Here is a 22,355-nt window from a genome sequence, read left to right on the forward strand (position 1 = left end):
CCTTTCCTCTTTCTCCTTCCTTTCCTTTTCTCTTTCCTTCTTTCTCCTTTATCCTTCCCTTCCTTTCTACCTTCCATCCTTCTCTTCATTTCTTCATTCCTTTTCTTTTTTCCTTTATAATTCCCTTCCTTTCATCCTTCCCTTCCACCTTTTCACTCTTCCTTCCCTTTTGTCTTTCCTTCCTTCACTCTTTCCTCCCTCCTTCCCTCTCTCCCTCTTTCTCCTTTCTTCCATCTTTCCATCACCAGGCAGCTAGTCCTCCTAGCAGGGAGTGCTAACATGTGGTACCCAAGTTAGAAAGTTTGCTCATGCTGAAGATTTAACTCAAGCCCGTTTCTCTTCTACTGCAACCAAACTTATATACACCATTTTCTGAGACGAACCTCATTAATCCCCCACTCACCCGTGGACAAGGGAAACCACATGTTCTGAACAAGATGAACACTCCAGAGATCATCAAAATGTCATTTCTACTATTATTTATTTTTTTAAATATTTTGAAAAAATATAATTTTTTTACAATATTTTCAACTTAAACACTATTCACACTGAACACATATGGTAGCTCAAAAGCTACCCAAATATGAAGTTTAAGAAGCCAAAACTGTTCTAGTTGTATTAAAAAAAAGTTGTGCTGTAGACTATTGTGTAGTGATGATTAAACAAAGCAAGGGAAAAGCACCACTCAAATCACCAATGCTAAAGTTTGACAGGTAAACCCAACTCTTAAGGTTGTAGAATTTCACATAGGCAGTGCCATGTTTCTGGATTCCTGGAAAAATCCTTGATGTCCAATTTCACATCACTTTTCATATAAGTTCAGAAGTGGGACAAACATTCAATCATGATAACTTGCCATAAATACAATCCATCTGCAAGCCTTCTTCCCACCCTTCCATCAGATCTGGAGCCAAGATAAAGGACTCTGTACAGGTCTGTAAAAGTAATCCATGTATAATACATAATTTCACACTTTTCTCAGAAAAGAAGAGCATGACGTTTTGCTTGATAATGGGAAGAGTTAGTAGCAGTACTGAAATCCAGCGAATCTGCATTATCGAATGAACCTTGCTTTTATTTTCATATTAAGGCATTAGCAGGTGTCTATCAACACCAACTCTTACGTTTTAGTTAAAACAGACCACTCTTTGTCACAGTCCGAATCCTCCTTAAAAACAGAACTGCAAGAGTTTCTCAGAAATTTGCTACTTTTCTCAACTTGACTGGTGCTTCCTACCTCACTGTCTCCTTTACAAAATGCCTGGGTCCAATTGGTATTTTTTTTTTCTCCTTTCCATTTCATTAACCTCTGACAGCAGTTGACTTAATAACAGTCTCAGCACTTTTATTAAGCATGCAAGACTAACAAAACTTTGGCAATGCGTAAGTGTAACACAGTGACAAGAAGAGAGAGCGCTTTAACAATTAAATCTTCTAATACTGGCTTCACAGTGTGGAAATTGTGCTACATCCACCAAAAGAGGGCCCAGTCTACTCATATATTTAGTACTTCACACCAGGAACAAACTCCTTTGCGTTTGGATTCAGATTACTCTTCACCTAGAAGATAGGTAGATATTAAAAACTTTGATTATGCATGAAGAATTTGCACAAGTTTTTTTTACAGTCAAAAAGACCAAAAAAGAGCACCAAACATACAGAGGACATCCTACAGCACAATACAGTCTTATAATAAAAACATACAAGGCCAGAAACAGGTCACATTGCTGATCTAAGAAAGCCATGACTGCATCTTCTCCATTATCTACCCTTCCATCTTTTAGCTGAAGCTACAACCACACTTCTAGTCTAGCCATCAAGTGAGAAAGATGGACACCATTTGTCAAAGCCTTGTCTTTGGCTCTTACAGACAGGGCTTGGAAGACTCTTGGGTGCTAGCTTTAATGCTGCTGTATTAAGACCACAGTTAAAGAGTCCCAAGACATACTGTTAGTTGCATTAGAGTCTCAAGATGCACTGAATGAATTGGTTTAAAGCAGTGGGTCTCAACCTGTGGGTCTCCAGGTGTTTTGCCCTACAACTCCCAAAAATCCCAGCCAGTTTACAAGCTGTTAGGATTTTTGGGAGTTGAAGGCCAAAACATCTGGTGACCCACAGGTTGAGAACCACTGTGTTAAAGGAAATGTGCACGAGAGTCCCATACAATGGATCTACTCTATTTGAGACTAACAATTGGCTATTCCTGTTGTTATATGTATCAATTTGTAGTCTTAAAAAAAGTTGACGAGCAAAAATTTTTAACACATCTTTTTATCTGATGAAGAAGCCAGCAAAGCTTTGAAAGCTTATATGATGTATTTTCTGCATTTTGGTTGGTCAATAAAGGTACTGCTCTTTTGTGGATTCAGGGTTTCGCTTTATTTTACTGTATGGCCAACAAGGCTACCCTAACTGTCTTGGTACCAGACAGTTAACTTACATATAAATAAAATATGTGCCTGTAATCCATTGCACTGTGCAAAACATGTACTGCTAGTAACTCCCTACACTGTGTGCTAATTAGTTTTTCTGTACACTCTCAGCATCTGATAATATGTAAAAAGAAAGATTAAACATAATTACTGATCTGTCAAGCTTTTAATTCATGCCAGCAATTTAACACTGCAACCTCAGAAATGCATATTCAGAAATAAATTTCATTGTGTTCAGTAGAAAAGCAGCCTAAATACCCTGAAGGTACCAGATCCTGTTAGAAATGAGAAGCTATGCATGGCCAGGCCTGGTTAGGACTTGGAAGCGAGACCGGATCACCCTGGAATAATGGGTGCTATAGACTGTATTCAGAGGAAGGCAACAGCATACTTCCTCTAAAAAATATTGTCAAAAAACACTTTACAAAAGTATGATCTTAGACTACACCTAAATAAATAAATAAATAAATATTCAAGGCCTTGCTTGGAGGTGCTGAATCAGAATGGTCTGAGTGCAAGAGCCAAAATGAGAGCAGCTCATTAGATGTCAGTAATAACACACTCCCCTTCCTAACCACACAGCCCCTCTCTTGAGACTCACAAATGCGTTCAAGCAGTCTCTGCAATGATTAATGCATACAGCAATCTAAAGGGGATAGATTATCGTAGTCACACTACATGAAGTGAATACGTAAAAGGGAAGGAGAAGACTCTGTTATGGATATGCAGTCTCCTGCCAGAATAATGTAATTCAGGTCCGACATGGGTCAGATCCCTTATAAAATGCAGGGATATCAGCTGTCTTGGAAAGAGACATTTGGTTAAAATACAGGTCAGCTTTAACACCTGGGCACTTACCACCAGGTCTTCCAGCGACGAGCCGTCACTGATAACAAGATCGTTCAACTGGTCCTGAATTTGATCCATCGTTTGCGGGAGATCTCTGGCTGGAATAAACCACTCGTGTTCTTCTTCTTCTTCCAGCATTTCTTGGAAGCAACGTTCTATAAATTCTTCTTCCCACAATTCCTCTTCAATCTGCAATTGGGACAGGAACATTAGAGACTATTCCCACTAGGGTACTGTCCAACAAATCTGGATATTCTTCAGGACTATACTTATTGTAATATGTAATAAATAAATTACATATTACAAATATGGGCAACATGGGCTTTCCACAGATATATAAACCTCACTTGCCTAGTTTCCAACAGACCTCACAACCCCTGCCTGCCATAGATGTGGGCAAAAGTCAGGAGAAAATACTTCTGGGACATGGCCATACAGCCCAGAAAACTCACAGCAGCCCAATTTTATTAATGCTCCAACCAATGGTGATATGCATTTACACCTACAGAAACAACATCTAACAAGCATCTATACAAAACACTGTAAAATTCAACAGTTAAAAGCAGGATGCAAGCAGGTTAAAACTTCCTTGGAGAACACTATGTAACATAATTTTTGTTCCTAAGTTATAAATGTCATTTCCTAATTGATTCCATTATAAAAACATAGAAAAGGTTTATTAAACTGCAAATATTTTGTTTTTGCGGGACATCCTGCAGCACACTTTGCAATAGTTTTTAAATGAGTATCTCAATCAATTCAACATAGTTTTTGGCAGCCACAAAAACTAAGCTTCCGGAGTAGAACAACTATTTTCAAAGTAAGTACCGTACAATTAAACAGGAAATAACACTTTCAAATCAGGAACAGATTTTTTTTTCAAATATTGTTACATAGTGTAATTACAAAGCATTGCATTCCAAATATCAAACATCTATCTATTCCTTTATTTACAAGGATGAGTCAAAATTATCTGCATTGGCTTCCGATTTTTTTTAAAATCAACTCTCAGAAAAATGAATACATCTTTTCTTGACATAATCTCCCTGCTTTTCAATATACTTTGTCCATCTGTCAACAAGCTTTCATATCCCCTTATTACAAATGTTTTAGGCTGAGCTGTAAGCCACAAATCTGTTGTGTACTCCTCTTCTGAGGAGGAGGTAGAAGAGGAGGCGGAAGATGTAGGAGTTGGGGATTTGGGGCCAAGTGTTGAGGAGGAAGAAGAGGGCGAGGAAAACATACTGCTGGTTCCTACATTTCAGGAACGCCGAAAGGCAAAAGAAGAAAGGAGGTCAGCTGCAAGGACACTGAGCAATGAGACCTTGGAACAATACAATAATAAAATGAAGAACAATTTTAACAAATATAAACTTATTAGTATTTCAATGGGAAGTGTGGGCCTGCTTTTGGCTGATGAGATAGGATTGTTGTTGTTGTTTGCTTTCAAGTCGTTTCAGACTTAGGTTGACCTTGAGTGAGGGCCGGGTAAATGACCTTGGAGGGCCAAATCCAGCCCCTGGACCTTAGTTTGAGGACCCCTGTGTTAAAGCATCCTCCCTATAGTCCTGATCTTGCCCCATTGGACTATAGCTTATTTGGATCCCTGAAAGAAGCCAAATGAAGATGAAGATTCATGTCTGATGAAAAGGGAAAGCATTTATGGCTTGCAGCTCAGCCTAAAACATTTTTAATAAGGGAATACAAAAGTTTGTTGTCAGATGGACAAAATGCATAGAAAAGCAGGGAGTTTATGTGGGAAAATTATGTATTTGTCTTTTCTGAAAGTTGATGGAAAACATTCTACAGCCAGAATGCAGAAAACTTTTGACTCACTCTCGTATAGTTTGCTTTTCCCTTGAGCTGGGATTCTAGGTAGCTTACAAAAAGACATAAAACACAAACATATAGTTAAAGCATACAAATTAATATGAAAATATAATTAAATTGCAGCATTTAAACAATTTAAAATCTTACTCTAAAACAAGGATTAAAAACAGTACAGTATTATAGAAAGGCTTCCTGGAAAAGAAAAGTCATCATCGGCTGTTGAAAAGACAATAAAAGAGCCATTTTATCTGTCACTGGAAAGGAAATCCAAAGTATAGGAACAACACAGAGGAGGTTTTCTGCATTCCCACCAAGCATGCTGTGAAAGCAGGGAGTAAAGAGAAGTATCTCCCCTAATCTTAAAACATGGATAGATTCATATGGGAAGATAGTATTCTTCCAACCTCTTGGGCCTGAGGTATATAGGGTGTTAAAAGAGTTCGAGACCAGCACTTTGAATATTGGCCAGAAACAGTCTGGCAGCCAGTGGAGCTGTTGCAACCAGGGAGTTGTGTGCTCTCCGTAGCCAGCGCTTGTTAGCGATCTGGCTGCAGCAATTTGCACCACTGGAGTTTATGAACACTCTTTAAAGGCAACTTCACATAGAGTGTATTACAATAATCCAGTTGGAACGTGATGTATCACTATAGCCAAATCGCACAGCCCAAGAAAACGGGAGCAGCTGGTACATTAGTTTTAATTAGTGCATTGGTAAATGTGCTCAGATTTTTGTAAAAATGTGAGCATGCAAGAGTCAAGGCTGAATCCAAGACACAATCCACCCCTTCTTACCCAGGAATATGAATCCATAGTTTCACCTACTGATGCTCCAAAAAATATTTTCCCCTTGGCCTCTCTAGATCCTCCAGTGAAATTCTATAGTATGTTTCTAGCTCATAGTCAATATATAAGGTTCATGGTTTCAGGTATCCACTGAATGGGTTTGTGCTTGTATCTGCCTTAGAACATATCCAACATAGATGCGGGAGTCATACTGCACACTCATACTGCAGAGTTGTGTCTTTAGAGATGCACCACAGTCTTGTCTGGACTGAGTTTCAACTTACTCATCATCATCTAGACCAGTATTTCTCAAGCTCTGCTCCTTCAGATGTTTTGGACTTCAACTCACAATTCCTAACAGCTGGCAAGTTGGCTGGGATTTCTGAGAACTGTAGTCCAAAACACCTGGAGGAGTTTGAGAAATACTGATTTAGACTATTACCAACAGGCACCAGGCGCAATGGGTTAAAACCTTGTGCTGGCAGGACTGCTGACCAATAGGTCAGCAGATTGAATCTGGGGAGAGCAGGTTGAGCTCTCATGCGGGGACACCACCCATAAGGATGGTGAAACATCAAAAATCCCGGCATCCCCCGAGCAATGTCCCTGCAGACAGCCAGTTCTCTCACACCAGAAGTAACTTGCAGTTTCACAAGTTGCTCCTGACATGGAGGTGGGTGGTGAGTGGGTGGGAAAAGGTTTAGAACAGATATTTTCCTTGGATTGAGGGACAATGGAGAGACAGGAATGCGTATCCCCAAACTCTGGATAACTTCTTCCAGCCTTTTCATGTATTTCTTAAACAGCATAGGGAGATAACTGACTCTTGAAGAATTCCCCAAAACAATGGCCAAGGAATTGAACAGGAGTTCTTGATCAACCCTTCAAGGGAGTAACAGAGCAAATGTAAAGCAGTGCCTGCAAGGCTCATCTCAGCAAAGTAGCCCAGAAGGAAATGCCACCAAAATCCAGCAAAATCAATGAGTGTCACCCCCACAAAGGTTACCAAACTCTTTTTGTTCCATTACCTGGCTTGAAGTCAGATCAAAATGGATCCAAATAATTAGTCTCATTTAAAAAAAAAAACCCTGCTTAGCAAAAGGCAACCATGAAAACTATTTGCTCAACTATTTAAGGCAAACAACGGGCATAATAAAGCATGCTAGGTACAACTAGCAAAGAAAGTGGAATGGACACATTGGGAGAAGGATTTTCTGGACTCTTGGCCCAGTTCTTAAACACAATTCTGGAATTAGCTTCGTGTATTCCAAGTAGACAGGAACATACTTAGTCCTAATCTTTTTAAATAATGGTTCAAAACCACTTTATTGGATGTGTTGCAATAGCGGACACCCAGATTAGCTTAGTGTTTACACCTTATTTTAATTTTGGTTAATATTTAATGTTTCTTTTACTTACGTGATATTTGTCTTTACTGTTCTAATGTGGCACAAATCCTATGTAAAATCATACTACATATTTGATGTTAATATTAAAATCTGAAATATATACAGAATATTAACTTTCTAGATCATATGCTCCAGAACCCTGTCCAGAATAGGGTACTAAGGACTATACAATTCAAGTAGAGGGAAGAGCTGCAATTGAAGTATCAAGTAAGCAAGGGATATGACTAAGAGCTATTTTGTGTGTGTTTACGACAGCAAAGCTTGAGAGAAATTTGAGCTTCTAGAAAACAAGAAATGTTTCTTATATTATCTTTTGTACTATGAGGTTTGGATTGTGTGCTATGCTTTACAAATCCACATATTTCATCAGAGAGCCAAAAAATATGGTGTTATTTCAGTGGTTCTCAACCTGTGGGTCCCCAGAAATCCTAACAACCTTCAACCCCCAGAAATCCTAACAACTGGTAAACTGGCTGGGATTTCTGGAAGTTGTAGGCCAAAACACCTGGGGATCCACAAGTTGAGAACTGTGTTATTTAATGGGACCAAAACAAAGACTGTAGTAATGTTTTGGACACAATTCATCGATTATTTTGGGGATCTTCTGAACAAAGGTTTTACTGCTAGTTCTGGTGACCCTATGAATTTCATAGCGTTTCCTTAGGCAAGAAATACCCCAGAAATGGCTTTGAAATATAGCCTACAGCATCTGATATTTGTTGGCAATCTCCCACTCAAGTAAGGTGACCCTAACATGGGTTTTTCTTGGCAAAGTTTATTCAGAGGCAAGCTTTTGTTACCGAGATCAAAACAAGCATCTGTGGAATGCAGTGAAACCTTCGTTGTACGTTTACACTGTTTCTGTAAGCTGCATTCTTAAAAATATTTTATAAAACAAAACAGTATCACAATTAACAGAATTTTAAAACTAAGAGCAGCACACAAATTGTTTGTGCCAGAGAAAGCTTGATGTCAAAACTTGAGCTCAATGTTACTTCAGGAAAGACTATCCACTCTAAAGTGTATCCATGCTAGGATTACGTGAAAGGGCAAACTGAACAGATCAAGCAGAGCTCTTCAGTTGACAGCAGACAGCTGGGTAGGCATCTGATTACAAGTCATTTCTATCTTTGAAGCCAACATGCAGGCTTTTTTTTCATATAAACAGATGAAGATCAACTGACAAAGATGGTGTAAATTGAGGTTTTCAAGCAGGCTTTTAAAGAAGAAAGTTTTTAAGATTGAGTCAGGAGATGCTGAGTTTTATGTACTTTAACAGGTTTTTAAATGGCTTTATTGGTTTAAACTATGTACTTTTTAATAAGCCCTTTATTTACTTCTAGTTTAATGTTTGTATGTTTTTGGTTTGAATTTTCATATTGTATGATTTTTGGGTCGTGGTGATGCAGCAGGTTAAACTGCTAAGCTGTAGAACTTGCTGACCGGAAGGTCAGCAGTTTGAATCCACGGGACAGGGTGAGCTCCCTTTACTAGCGCCAGCTTTTGCCAACCTAGCAGTTTGAAAACACGGAAATGTGAGTAGATCAATAGGCACCACTTTGGCGGGAAGGTAACTGTGCTCCATGCAGTCATGCCAGCCACATGACCTTGCAGGTGTCTATGGACAACGCCGACTCTTTGGTTTAGAAATGGAGATAAGCACCACCTCCCAAAGTCAGACTTGAGTAGACTTAATGTCAAGGGGAAACCTTTACCTTTACCTATGAATTTTGGTGTTAGCTGCTTTCAGTTTCCTTTGGAAGAGAAGAAGCAGAATATTAATATACCTATGTCTGTCTATCTAATAAAAATGAAAATATTTTTATATGTATGGCTCTACTAGTACACATTTTCTAGGATGGCTCCAACATCTGCAGACCCACCAAATAGAGATTAGGACCAAACTTGACACGTATCCATCATGACTACTTTAAAATACAGGCTGGATCTGGAGGAACCAGAATGATGGGAGTTGTAGTACACCCACATCCAGAGTGCACTGTGAACTCTGAGTGGTGGATCTGGACCAAACTTGGCACACACACAAAAGCTGGAAAGGTTTCAAGCAGGAATTAAAAGAGGATGATGGGAACTGTAGTCCACCCACATCCAAAGACCCTTGTGTTCTAATATTTATCATTACAAAATACCTAACTCGGAAATCACCAGGTACCTAGGCTAGTATATTAATGAATACAAAATTATCTCTAGTGTAGTGCTTTGCCTTTTTCTGAGGCTGAGGAAATATGGTTTGCTTAAGACTACCCAGTCCATGACCAAGCGGGATTCAATCCCTGGTTTCTGAAGTCATAGCACAAGGCTCAAAGCACTACATCACTGGCTCTCTGCACTTACAGTCATTTCTGTGCAGGGCTGATTAACAAGCCTTGGCTTCTTTTAGAATTTTGCTAGTCTCCAGTTTGTAATAAAATATATCAGAAGTAGCTTTGCCTCCTGTGTCCCACAATTGGGAGAAATTTATGTATGAAGATGTTGGAGAGGGCCTCTCTGCTTTGGCCCCCGGTTGTGGATTGCCCCACTTTTGGAAGGCTTATTAGTGCCAATTCTGTCTACTTTTAAGCTCGAGGTTAAAACACTACTTTTTAATCAAAGCCTATGGAATATAATGATTTTGCCTTAATAAAGTTTTAAGATATGTTGACTTGTTTTAATTATAAATTATTTAAAAATGCTTTAATTGGTATGCTGCTTAAGATGATTTTAGACTTTTAAAATTATCCATTATGGTTTAATTTATACATAATTTGAAACCTGTGTTGGGGGAAAGGGGGACTATAGATTAAATAATTAGATAGATAAAACTCAATGGTTTCAAATGGATTTTATGCTCAAGCTGCCTTAAGATCTTGTGTCAAACAGCAGGTCCTAGGTATTTTAAATAAATAAATTCCTCCCTTAAGGATTTGGGATGGACTCTCTACCTACTAACCTACCTGCCTGTTGAACTCCTCTTCATTTTCCATCCACATATACTCAGCAAATGGATTATCATCTTCATGAGAGTGACCATTCATGATCACATCTTCATTGATAATGTTTGGACTAGTACTCCTGCGATTTGGATCTTTCATGGTTGCACTTCTGAGCTTAAGCCTGAAAGAAAGAAAAAAGAGCAGTTCGGAGTTTCAGTGGAATTTCTAACCATATTTATGCAAAGTCAGCTTCATCTAATTTCATTGAAACTTTCTTTACGTATACACATTTAATGCACAATGATTTAAATTAACTTGTATCCCCTTACACTGTATTTTTGTAAATTATCTTTATACAGTTCCCAGATTAAACTGCAATGATAATTCTTGCTAAGGACCAGAAAAGGTGGGGGGGGGGAGGGAACATATGCGTACAAGGTCTACATTAGGTTCTGCAAAAGCTAGATTAGATAAATTGTGTCTGGAGAATGCTCCTGTTCAAAAACTTACATTTCTCCCCAGAAACAGAGCCATTGGGCCAATATGTGCAGGCAGATATCAAGCTGGAGACAGAATTTGGCCAGGGGCAACTGAATGTCCAGACATTCAAAACTAGTTAAGACAGCACACATATCAGCCTTTCCTCGCTTCTGTTATACAGAGCCTGCTGGCTTGTTGAGAGGGTACAACAGAGACGCTACAACAATCTATATATTCTACAGGAAAGTGGGTTGTGCTAATCCATCTGTCAATGTCAGCATCAATTATGTATAACCCACTCATTTCCTTCTTCTGCAACTATTCACATGAGCCCCTTGCAGCCCCTGGCTAGTCTCTCTTCCTGTGCCAAAGACAGAGATAAATATTAAATAATAAGTAATAAAAAACCAGAGGTCGACAAGCCATTTTCCCCTTGCAGAAGCTTTAACCTGGAGTCGCATGTTAGCCTATTCCAACGAATGCACTACTGGAATGTCAACTCATTAGTGTGATTGACTAGAGCAGATCTGCACAGCATGTGGCCTGGAGCCTGGACGTGGTCCTCACAATTATCTGGTGTGGCCTGTAGAGTCTAAGGCAGGGGTCCTCAAACTAAGGCCCGGGGACTGGATACGTCCCTCCAAAGTCATTTACCCGGCCCTCGCTCAGGGTCAGCCTAAGTCTGAAATGACTTGAAAGCACACAACAACAACAACAACAACAACAACAACAATCTTAAGTCTGAAACAACTTGAAAGCACACAACAACCACCCTATCTCATCAGCCAAAAGCAGGCCCACACTTCCCATTGAAATACTAATAAGTTTATATTTGTTAAATTTGTTCTTCATTTTATTATTGTATTGATTTTAAGTGTTTTTTTGCACTACAAATAAGGTATGTGCAGTGTGCATAGGAATTCATTCATGCTTTTTTCAAATTATAATCTGGCCCTCCAACAGTTTGAGGGACTGTGACCTGGCTCTCTGTTTAAAAAGTCTGAGGACCCCTGGTCTAAGGCTTAGGCTTTAAGCCTTAGAGACTAAGGTCACATGCAGCTCTACAGCAGAGTTGCCATCTGAATCCGCCATCTCCTCCACCTAGTGTTTTACCTCTATACGTTTCTTTTCTATGTGCACCAAAATTACCAAACTAACCTGTGACAAAGGGTACACCAAGGGTCAAGATGCTGGAAGTGCTGGTTTCACTTGGAAACACAGCCTGGGGAAGTTGTTGGACTCAGATGAGAGAGGGATGAAATTTTAAGGGGGTTCAGACCTTTCTTCTGGGAGTGAGGTAGAATCTGAGAGGGAGGTAATAAAGAATAAATTCCTCAATTCTCTCCTCTGCCACTCTTCGCTTTACTTTGCCTCTGTTGTCTCATCTGCTGGCAAAACTGCCTATGCCGTGTCATTCATTTCCCTCACTTGTGGGGGAGAAACTTGGCTATAGTTGCCTCTGGGTTGTCTCTGTCATCTCCTCTGTTGGGAAAAAACACCAACTTAATACTTTTGATTTCTCTCACTGATGACGAAGAAACTTAGCTTCACGATGAAGTTGTTACAGGGTCTTCATGGCAAAGCTAAGTTTCTCCCTCACAACCTAGGGAATTGAATAGTGTGTGGTTGGCAGTTATTCCCTTTGGAAGAGAAGGAGATGACAGAGGCAACCCAGAGGCAAAGAGAAAGGAAGAGTGGTGGAGGCAAGAACTGAGGCGCCTCTTCTTTCTCTCAGAAAAGGACTGCAACTCACTGTGATACTGAATGGAGGTAGGGGTATTGAGACTAATTTGCTTTGCTGCTTGCTCTGAGGGAAAGGCACTCTCTCACAAACCTTGAGTGAGGAGCTAAAAACATCTCTGTGGCCAAAGTCTCTTTTAATATTGACCCTTCAGATAGGTGCTTCTCAAGTCATCTGAAGCAGGAGACCAAAAACTAGGTATCTAGTGTCCCAGGGACCAGCATCTTACTTGTTCCCATTGGCTACAATGGTTCTCCCTTTCCAGGAAACTCTCCAAGGATCAGTAGGCAAAAGGTTAGGGGTGGCCCCAGTCATAATAAAACTCAACAAATTGGATATTTGCTAACAATTCCTGAAAAACAGTTTTGACAAAGCCGTTCATAAATCACAATTCTCATGCATTTGAATGTATAAACAAGAGCACTTTGTAATGATGCATCATTCTGCTGTTGCTGCCAAAAAGAACATATTGAAATTAGCATCAATGGGCTAAATATTAAAATTGCACAATATTATAGGCTCTGGTCACAATGTTTACACCATAACAGTCAAACAAATTATTCCGTTTACCTCCATTTTTAAACGCATACTGATTCTATGATTTAGCCTGGGAATCTAGACCACTAGTCACCTTAGAAATTTCATCATGTTTCTCTCTCCATTTGCAACATTCAAAGGGAGCTGTGTTTAAGTACAGACTTCCCTCTGGCAGCTCTATGCCTCTTCTTACTGGATCCTGCTATACAGTAATTCACAGGATCTTGATGTCAAATGAGATTGTGACCTCACAAACTCACCTGTGAAAGATGATGTAAAATAAGAGGGGAAGCCATACTTGCACAATTTTGCTCTAAAAGAACAGGTTCCTTGTTTACTTTTCAATATTGTGTATGACTGGTTTGTGTCTACTATGGGAATAAAAATGTATACAATGGATTGGCAATTAAATAGTGTGCTCAGATACAAAAGAGAATAAAATCCTTCGATACATTTGATTCCAGTCCATTTTCACTATAATCTTTCTTGGAAAAGCAAAGAACAAATTATATATTGCCCCCCAAAACTACCAATAAACATCTGTTTGGTCTTTACAGAGCAACATCTACAATAAGTATGTTATTTTAATATGTACAAAAGCACTTCAGCTTTATCTCACACTTGCCCACAATGGAGCTTGGCTTCATTTAAAAATCCTAGATGAGTGGTTTCAAACAATGTTCCTAAGAAATATGAAACGCCTTAGAACTTTGTTGGTAGTCTTCTTTAGTGAGAACATTCAGGAATGGCCAACCAGGTTCACCAGAGACCAAATATGTGCACTATTCCCTAACAGAAACTGAATACCCTAGTTTATATCCATAGCATATGTGCAGTGATTCCTAAGGTGATATGGAAAGTGCCCCCTAAAAGTGAAAAGCATGAATAACACTGGGCCACATCAACACGAGAGCTCATATGCTTGTGAAGTATTCTGCACATAATTGAGGAAAAATAGTAAATGATTGTATTTTGATTTGCACAAATAATTTCTGGGAAACTGTTTAAACTAGAAGATATATGTGTCATTTTTACTCCACTGAACACATATATGCAATTAAGAAACAGTAATAAATGAAAACAGCAAGAAAATGCCACTTCTCAGAAACAATAAAAATTAATCTTCTAAGTGATGGTCGACCTCAGTGGTTTTCAAGCTGTGGGTCCCCAGGTGTTTTGGCCTACAACTCTCAGAAATCCCAGCCAGTTTACCAGTTGTTAGGATTTCTGGAAGTTGAAGGCCAAAACATCTGGGGATCCACAGGTTGAGAACCACTGGTCCACCACCTCAGAAGGACCAAAGGCTAGGAAGGGTTCCTTTCATTTACTTCATTAGAGATACACAGCCAAGAATTAATTTTATCATTGCCCTTCACTCTTCCTTATCACTAAATTGTGGCACGTTATATATATAATCAGCAACGTATATTACTCCCTGGGAGTCTTCTTTTTCTCATAAGAACAAAGAACAGACAATTATTAACAAAATAAATTCACCAAATGTATCAATTCTGCATTCCATATCAGTAAATGCAAAACTTTAGTGAACTTGTCTAAAAGACCATAAAACACTCTAGTCCTTGCCTGTTCTTTCCGTCTAGAAAACAGAACTGAACATCTGTTGAAACTTTTTTATATTCAAGTTCTAAATACGGTATGTTTTGCTCCAGAAAAAAAGCAGACCCTTGGAAACCAGAAGTATTCCTCGGGCAGGTCTTCTGAGTGAACAGGATGTGCTCACTACTCTTGATTAATTAAATGCTGGAGAACTGCCTTAATTTAAGCTCAAGATGAAACAGAAAAATTCCAGCTGTAAAATTATTAACATCAATGGTATTACCTTAATTTTGTTACACATTTTTTCATGCTCTGTGGCTTTCAAAAGACTTGAAATTTTTAAAAAAGTTACGCAATAGGAATAACCGTGCATGTACATGCATACAGAAAATCCTGTTCAAAGAAGCTGGGCTCACCGCTCTGTTATCTTTTCCTTAGCAAGAAAAGACAATTTTATTCAGGTGGGCTTTTGGCATCTAAGCAGGCATGCATCTGCAGAGGAATCTCACCAGTTGGGTCCTGGCCATGTCTTTTATTGCTGTGTTTTTACTATGTTTTCGTTATGCATTTGCTTACAGGCTATGCTTAAATTAAGGTTTCATTTTTAATCTGTGTTTTGGTTGCTATGAAACTTTTCCTTGGCAGAAAGGTAACTGTAAATGACTGAAAAAATATTCTATTCTAGATGTTATTATGAAACAGTTAACAGTGTTTACATCAGAAGGTATTTCAAATGCTAATGGGACACTGTGTATATGTGAACTTTTGAAATGATCTGAATTTGTTCAAGTGCCAAGTATTTCTATAATGATAAAACATACTTTTGAAATTAAGGAAAAGCTATTAACAAATCATACTTTATAGTGCCTGAGTGATAGTTATCTTTAATTGGAATGTATTACTACGTTGTAAATATTTATATTTTGTTTCGGTAATAAAATATGAACCATAAAAGCCCTCAGCAATACTTGAATATAACACAGGAATGGGCAGACCAGTTCTCTAGGTGTTATGGACTTCAACTCCCACAATTCCTAACAGCCAGTAAACTGGTTGGGATTTCTTGAAACACTCTTCAGGTGTTTTTGAAGTCCAAAACACCTGGAGAGACGAAGTTTGCCCATGCCTGATTTAATGGCTACACACAAGAATATATTAATTAATAAATACAAACTTCCACTTGTTTTACCAATAAAGAAATAAATCTTGATGTCTCCTCGACTTGAATGCAATGAGACCTGAATGAATCTTCCAATGCAAACATGAATACAAAACTTGATGGGAATTGTATTGCTTGTTATCTCCAACTGAGATTTGACTATAAATTGCATTTTTTCATCTAGACTACTCCTCAAAGACTCTAACAAATATAGATACATTTATCTTCATTCCTGAATTAAGAGCTAGATCGGTAAGGAAAAAAAATATCCACATGTATTTCAAGTTTAAAATATTACTGCTTGGGTAAATCCAGTGAGGGTCTAAATACTCAAAGGCACTAGACTCCCCTGGTTGATGCGTGGTTGAGACTACCAATGAATACTCCTTTAGGTTTTCTTTGCTGAAACAATTCATAGGAGAAATTCATGGTTCAACAGGTTACTGTATGGTTCATACACATAAAAAACCAGCTCTACAAGTCTTCAAGCACTTAAAACAGACCGACAATGGAGAAAGTAGATTTTTATCACAGCACTGGAAGTTCTACTGAGACTAAGGAAGAGGTAAAGTCTCAAACTGGTGCACAGAAACAATCAGTTTAGGGCAGTATGCCATACACCAAATATGCTCTATACAGAGTCTCCCGCAAAAGCAAACAAATCCTAGTCTTTAAAGCCAGTATCTGATTAAGGACTTCACTGAGAGCACACTGAAGAAGAACAATGTCATGTCAGGTGCCCCAGAAATTGCATAAAGGAAAGTATGAAGAACAACCCGACCCTGCTGTTTATTCTATTTGATTTTCAGAAGTGCACTGTTCCATTCAACAGATTTCTTTTTTAACCACAAATAAAAGGTATGGAAGAAAAGGGCTGGTTCAGGGTGGGAGGACCCTCATTTCGAGACTAGTGAGTCAGGTTCTAATCCTAATTCAGCCACGCAGGATTGTTGTAATAACAAAACAAAAAAAAAAGGGGGGGGGGCAGAGGAGATATATATAGCAAAGCCTGTACCAATTAGATTTTTTTGGCAAATTTCACTTGTAATACATCCACGTGCCACATTTCTGCCATGTATAGCCCTCCAGACATTCATGTGATCTTGTAGCACCTTCTAGACCAGGCATGGGCAAACTTCGGCTCTCCAGGCATTTTGGACTTCAACTCCCACAATTCCCAGCAGTCTACCAGATATTAGGAATTGTGAGAGTTGGAGTCCAAAATGCCTGGAGAGCTGAAGTTTGTCCATGCCTGTTCTAGACCAGTGGTCCTCAACTGTGGGTTCCTAGGTGTTTTGGCCTACAACTCCCAGAAATCCCAACCAGTTTACCAGCTGTTTAGGATTTCTGGGAGTTGAAAGCCAAAACATCTGGGGACCCACAGGTTCAAAACCACTGCCCTATGCTATCCAAAAGTTTGTGTGTGTATGCCTGGAGTTACAATTAAAAATATACCTGTTCTGACTTACATACATATTCAACTTAAGAAGAAACCTACAGAATCTGGGACTACCTGCACACATTTACAGCAACTATACCTTTATGCAGAAAAACTGGGACTCTGCAATCAGTGATCATATACACAGTCTTTAATTCTCAGGCTGAGCATTGCTTATCTGGAGCTCAAAAATACAAAATTCCCCACCTGGGCGGCTGAAAGACTGTCACCTTTGATTCCCTGTCCAGATACATTACATTTCCTTCTCACCCAGTGTTTTAAACTTTTAATCCTCGCTACTAGCCCTGCCCACTGTGACTTATTTTCTGTGTTTGTGATTGTATATTGTTTGATGTGCTTTCTATATTGTTTCTTTATTTTATTTTGTTGTCATTGTATGTTGTTATTAGCATTGCTGTCAGGGCCGTAGCCAGAAAAAAAATTCGGGAGGGGTTGAAAATTTTGCAGGGGGGGGGGTTTGAAACCTGCCTCCTAGGTCATGCTGAAGCAAAGAGCACAGGAGGGGGCAGAGCAGCCTTCCATAGCCTGCAGCTCCACCCCTGTCAACCACATCCACCAAGTCTGGCCTCCTTAATGAGAGCATTCAACACCCACTCCCCCCAACTTGGTTTCTTCACTACATCGGCTATTGCTGCAAGTAATGACAGTGTGAATAAATTGTCAATATTTGCTTGAGATAGTGCTTGCAGTTCTGGAGGGACTCTTAATTTTTTGCATCTCATAGACTTAACATGAGGATTTGGTTAACCAGTTAAAATTCATGAGTAAACCAGTTTTTTTAAAAAATCTGAAACATTTCAAGGGGTGGGGGTTGAACCACTAAAACCACCCCCTCGCTACAGGCCTGATTGCTGTATTCTATTGTAGGGCTTGGCCTCATGTAAGCCATCCCGAGTCTCCTTGGGGAGATGGTGGCAGGATATAAATAAAGTTTTATTTTATTACTAGCCATCCCCTGCCACGCATTGCTGTGGCTCAGTCTGGTGATCTGAAAATAAAGTAATGAGAAAGTGATGGTTTCTAATATATGTAATTTTTTGTGCTTCTGGGTAAACAGTATTTCTTGCTGTTTCTTTGTCAGTGTTGATGTGGAGATTGTCTGGTTTGCCCACTCTGGAACATGCAACATGTAATTGTCCCTTTTTATATCTATGATACTATATGTGTGTGTGTGTGTGGATCATATCTATCTATCCATCTATCTATCTCTATGGCTGGATGGCTCTTTGTCAGGAGGGCTTTGATTATGTTTTCTTGCCCTGGAGAAGGGAGTTGGACTGGATGGCCTTAAGTGTTTTTTGTTGGTCATAGGGGTTGTGTGTGGAAAGTTTGGAACAATTCCATTGTTGGTGGGGTTCAGAATGCTCTTTGATTGTAGGTGAACTATAAATCCCAGTAACTACAACACCCAAATATCAAGGTCTATTTCTTCCAAATGCCATCTGTGTTCATATTTGGGCATATGGAATATGTCTAGTTTGGTCCAGACCCATCACTGTTTGAGCCCACAGTGCTCTCTGGATGTAGGTGAACTACAACTCCCAAACTCAAGATCAATGCCCACCAACCTCTTCTAGTATTTTCTGTTGGGTCATGAGAGTCCTGTGTGCCACATGTGTGACTCCCCACTTTTGGAATTCGCTGGCTAGGGAGATCAAGCCCCCACCCTAGCTGTTTTTAAGAAAGATAAAAAACCTGGCTCTTCCGCTGTGCTTTCGGAGAATGACCACTCAACCCATCTGGCTGTTTTAAATAAATAAATAAATAAATATAGCTGCCATCAGAATAAAGCACCTTCCCGCCGCTAAAATGGCTAAATCCCATGGCTCCTCCCCTACAATGCAATTTCATCCCTATCTCACCCAGGGTTTTAATTTTTTAACATTTCACCTCATACATTTGGCCCACCCTCTGTGTCCAGTTTTATTATACTGTTTTATATTGTTGATTTTATTTGTTATTTCATATTTTGTTATGATGTATTTTGTTATTGTGTGTTTATTATGTTGTATTATTTTGGGCTTGGCCTCATGTTTGCCGCCCTGAGTCCCCTTTGGAGAGATGGTGGCGGGTTATAAATAAAGATGATGATGATGATTATTATTATTATTATTAGGTTCAATTCCATCATTGGTGGAGTTCCGAATGCTCTTTGATTGTAGGTTAACTATAAATCCTAGCAAGTACAACTCCCAAATGACAAAATCAGTTTTTTTGAGTGATGGTCACTTCTTGGGTTAGTAGGCGTTTTGTGTCCAAATTTGGTGTCAATTCGTCCAGTGGTTTTTGAGTTATATTAATTCCACAAACGAACATTACATTTTTATTTATATAGATTATTATTATCCCTGGTGGTTCAGTGTGCACAAACCATTATGCACAAAATCATTGGAAAATGGTTACCTTCAGGCTATGTGTACATGGAACATAAATGGAGGCTGTATTTAGACTTGAGTCCCATCTCCAAGGACTTATGCAGAAGTGAATACAGGTATTTTAAATCCCCCCCCTTTTTCTGGATAAATACTTTTAGAAAAGGAACACTCAAGGGACACCTAGTTTTAGAGAACCACTCCGAGCTGTTGTTCCCGACTAGCCAAATTGTTTTGTTTGTTTGGACAGAAACGCTATCCCCCTTCTCCTCTATGGAATCCCTTCAGCATTTCTTCATAGGAAAGGGCCCTATATCCCCGAATGTCAAGGCAGCACGTCAACGATTTAAATGAAGACATAGTTTTCTAAGATCTACAGAGACACTCACTGGAACACCTCAGCAAGCGAGAGTCCAAAAGTGGCAGGCTCAAACCCAGAACCTCAACCAATGGCTGATACCAAACGACAGACTCCCCCCTGGGCACACAGAAGACTGGGCGACTTGGAAGGTGCTGAACAGACTGCGCTCTGGCACCACGAGATGCAGAGCCAACCTTCAGAAATGGGGCTACAAAGTGGAATCCTCGAAATGCGAGTGTGGAGAAGAACAAACCACTGACCACCTGCTGCAATGCAACCTAAGCCCTGCCACATGCACAATGGAGGACCTTCTTGCAGCAACACCAGAGGCACTCCAAGTGGCCAGAAACTGGTCAAAGGAAATTTAACCAACTACCAAACTCATACATTTTGTATTTTGTCTGTTTGTTTGCTTTGTTCTGTTAGAAATGTAACATAATTTGACTGGTTGTCCTGACACAACAAATAAATAAACAGGAGGATAAATACTTTTAGAAAAGGAACACTCAAGGGACACTTTGTTTTAGAGAACCACTCCAAGCTGTTGTTCCCAACTAGCCAAATTGTTTTGTTTGTTTGGACAGAAACACTATCCCCCTTCTCCTCTATGGAATCCCTTCAGTATTTCTTCATAGGAAAGGGCCCCATATCCCCGAATGTCAAGGCAGAATAACCCACAATATCTGCTTTGGATTGGGTTATCTGAGTCCACAATGTAGGATTTTCTACTATTCTGGGATGGAGGGCTATGTGGAGGGGCCCAAAGATGCAGACAAGTCAAGCCAAGGAAGAGTCCCAGGAGGGGAGGGAGGAGCAGGGAAGAGCCCCTCAGGCCCCGCCCCCTCGCGCGCCCGGGCCCCGCCCCCTCAGGCCTCTTTGTTCGCCTCCTCACTCAGCGCCCTCGAAAGCCCCGCCCCTCCCTCCTTCTCTTCTGATAGTGAACGACGCGTCGCGCGCCACGCCCCTCATGGCCAGGTAGCCCAGTCTGTGAGGGACCCGGATGAAGAGGGTGCGGGAGGGGGTGTGCTGAGGAGGCGAGGCTGGAGCCCATTTCGCCCAGCCTGCCAAACGCCCGCTTTCCCCTCCAAGGCTGAGCCCCTCCCCTCACCTTCGTGGTCGAAGCGAGGCAGACGCGGAGCCTCCGAGCTGGCGCTTCTCTCTCTCTCTCTCTCTCCCTTCCTCCTCTCCTCTCCTCGGGTCCCCTCCTTTCTTCCTTCGCCTTGGCCACCCCCTTCTTTGGGAAACACAACAACCACCCTGGGCCGGAAGTGACTTCACTTCCGGCGCCTGCGTGTTCAGCATGTCGTGGGCCTCGCTCACGCGCCGCCGCCGCACTTCCGCTTGGTCCAAGCTGAGGCACACAGAGTCGCCAACGGCTAGAGAGGCCCCGGTTTGGAGAAGAAGCCTCCTTAGGAAAGGGAGAGGGCGCCTCTATTGTTTTAAAGAGATATTACCCAGCGCCGTGATCTTCAATACAGGCCTTTTCTACACCGCCATATTACCAAGATTATCAGAGCGGATTATACACTTTATCTGCTTTGAACTGGATTGTATGAGTCTACACTGCCATATAATCCAGTTCAAAGCAGGTAAAATGGATTTTGTACGGGCTGTGTAGAAGGGGCCGCAGTGTAGAGTCCTATAATCTAGTTCAAAGCGGATAATCTGAATTTTATATGGTAGTGTAGAAGGGGTCGCATTGTAGACTTCTATAATCCAGTTCAAAGCAGATAATCTTTATATGGCAGTGTAGAAGGGGCCACAGTGAAGACTCCTATAATCCAGTTCAAAGCAGATAATCTGGGTTTTATATGGCAGTATAGAAGGGGCCTTAAGTTATCTGGAAGGGGCCTTAGTTAGATGCATAAATGGGGTTTCTAGTTCCTTGAGAATCACATTTAAAAATAGGCCCAATGCTATACCCCAAACTCTATTAACTTCACATTATATTGAAATACAGTCTTCTTTCCAAGCTATTTTCCCAATGGAACGATTAGCTTTGTGACTGTCGTTTCTACAGGGCTTTATTTTGGACATCTCAGGTCGACAGCGTGTGTCTTTGTTGATAGTGTCCAGCCATCTTTTCTTTCGCCTTTGTCCACGTGGTCGTCATCCTGCAATCTCTAAATGTAGTGCTGTTTGTGCCACTGATGTCGATTCTCTTCCCATGACAGGCTGTACCTCCGTAGTCTTGCTTCCTGCATTTTCTTGCTGACCGCTTTTATTCCCAGTCTTTGATAGATGCCATAATTTGGCACATGGTTGAGAAGTGTCAAGCCAAGTGTCCATCTCAGCATTTCCACTGTGTTAAGGGCTTGTTCGTGTTTGTTTCTGGCTAGGACTCTGTCCCATAGACTAGGGCTACTGTGCGAATGTAGTGTAGATCTTAGCCTTCAGTCCTAGTTTTTGTGGAGGCCTCCGGTTAGTATTTTGGATTGCAGACTTGGAGGGCT

The 22,355-nt window shown here is 40.3% G+C and overlaps 1 protein-coding gene across 1 annotated transcript; it reads right to left on the minus strand.

The window, feature by feature from the left end:
- Nucleotides 1-462: 462 nt before the first annotated feature.
- PAIP2 (poly(A) binding protein interacting protein 2) lies at nt 463-21,209 on the minus strand. Its single transcript, XM_060786416.2, has 4 exons — nt 21,011-21,209; nt 10,258-10,417; nt 3,291-3,470; nt 463-1,560 (listed from the first exon to the last, which is right to left on the minus strand). The coding sequence occupies exons 1-4, from the start codon at nt 21,202-21,204 to the stop codon at nt 1,504-1,506; spliced, it is 591 nt and encodes a 196-aa protein (XP_060642399.2). The 5' UTR covers nt 21,205-21,209; the 3' UTR covers nt 463-1,503.
- Between the last annotated feature and the right edge of the window lie 1,146 nt (nt 21,210-22,355).

The sequence above is a fragment of the Anolis sagrei genome, chromosome 1, assembly GCF_037176765.1.
Source record: "Anolis sagrei isolate rAnoSag1 chromosome 1, rAnoSag1.mat, whole genome shotgun sequence".
Lineage (NCBI taxonomy): Eukaryota > Metazoa > Chordata > Lepidosauria > Squamata > Dactyloidae > Anolis > Anolis sagrei.

What these genes read in the sequence shown, in the direction of transcription:
- PAIP2 (XM_060786416.2), bottom strand. Translation starts at nt 21,204, where the DNA reads ATGCTGAACACGCAGGCGCCGGAAGTGAAGTCACTTCCGGCCCAGGGT. An exon ending in GCCTCGCTTCGACCACGAAG is followed by an intron (nt 10,418 to 21,010) that starts GTGAGGGGAGGG and finishes TCTTTCTTTCAG; the next exon opens with GCTTAAGCTCAGAAGTGCAA. An exon ending in AAGAGGAGTTCAACAGGCAG is followed by an intron (nt 3,471 to 10,257) that starts GTAGGTTAGTAG and finishes TCCCAATTGCAG; the next exon opens with ATTGAAGAGGAATTGTGGGA.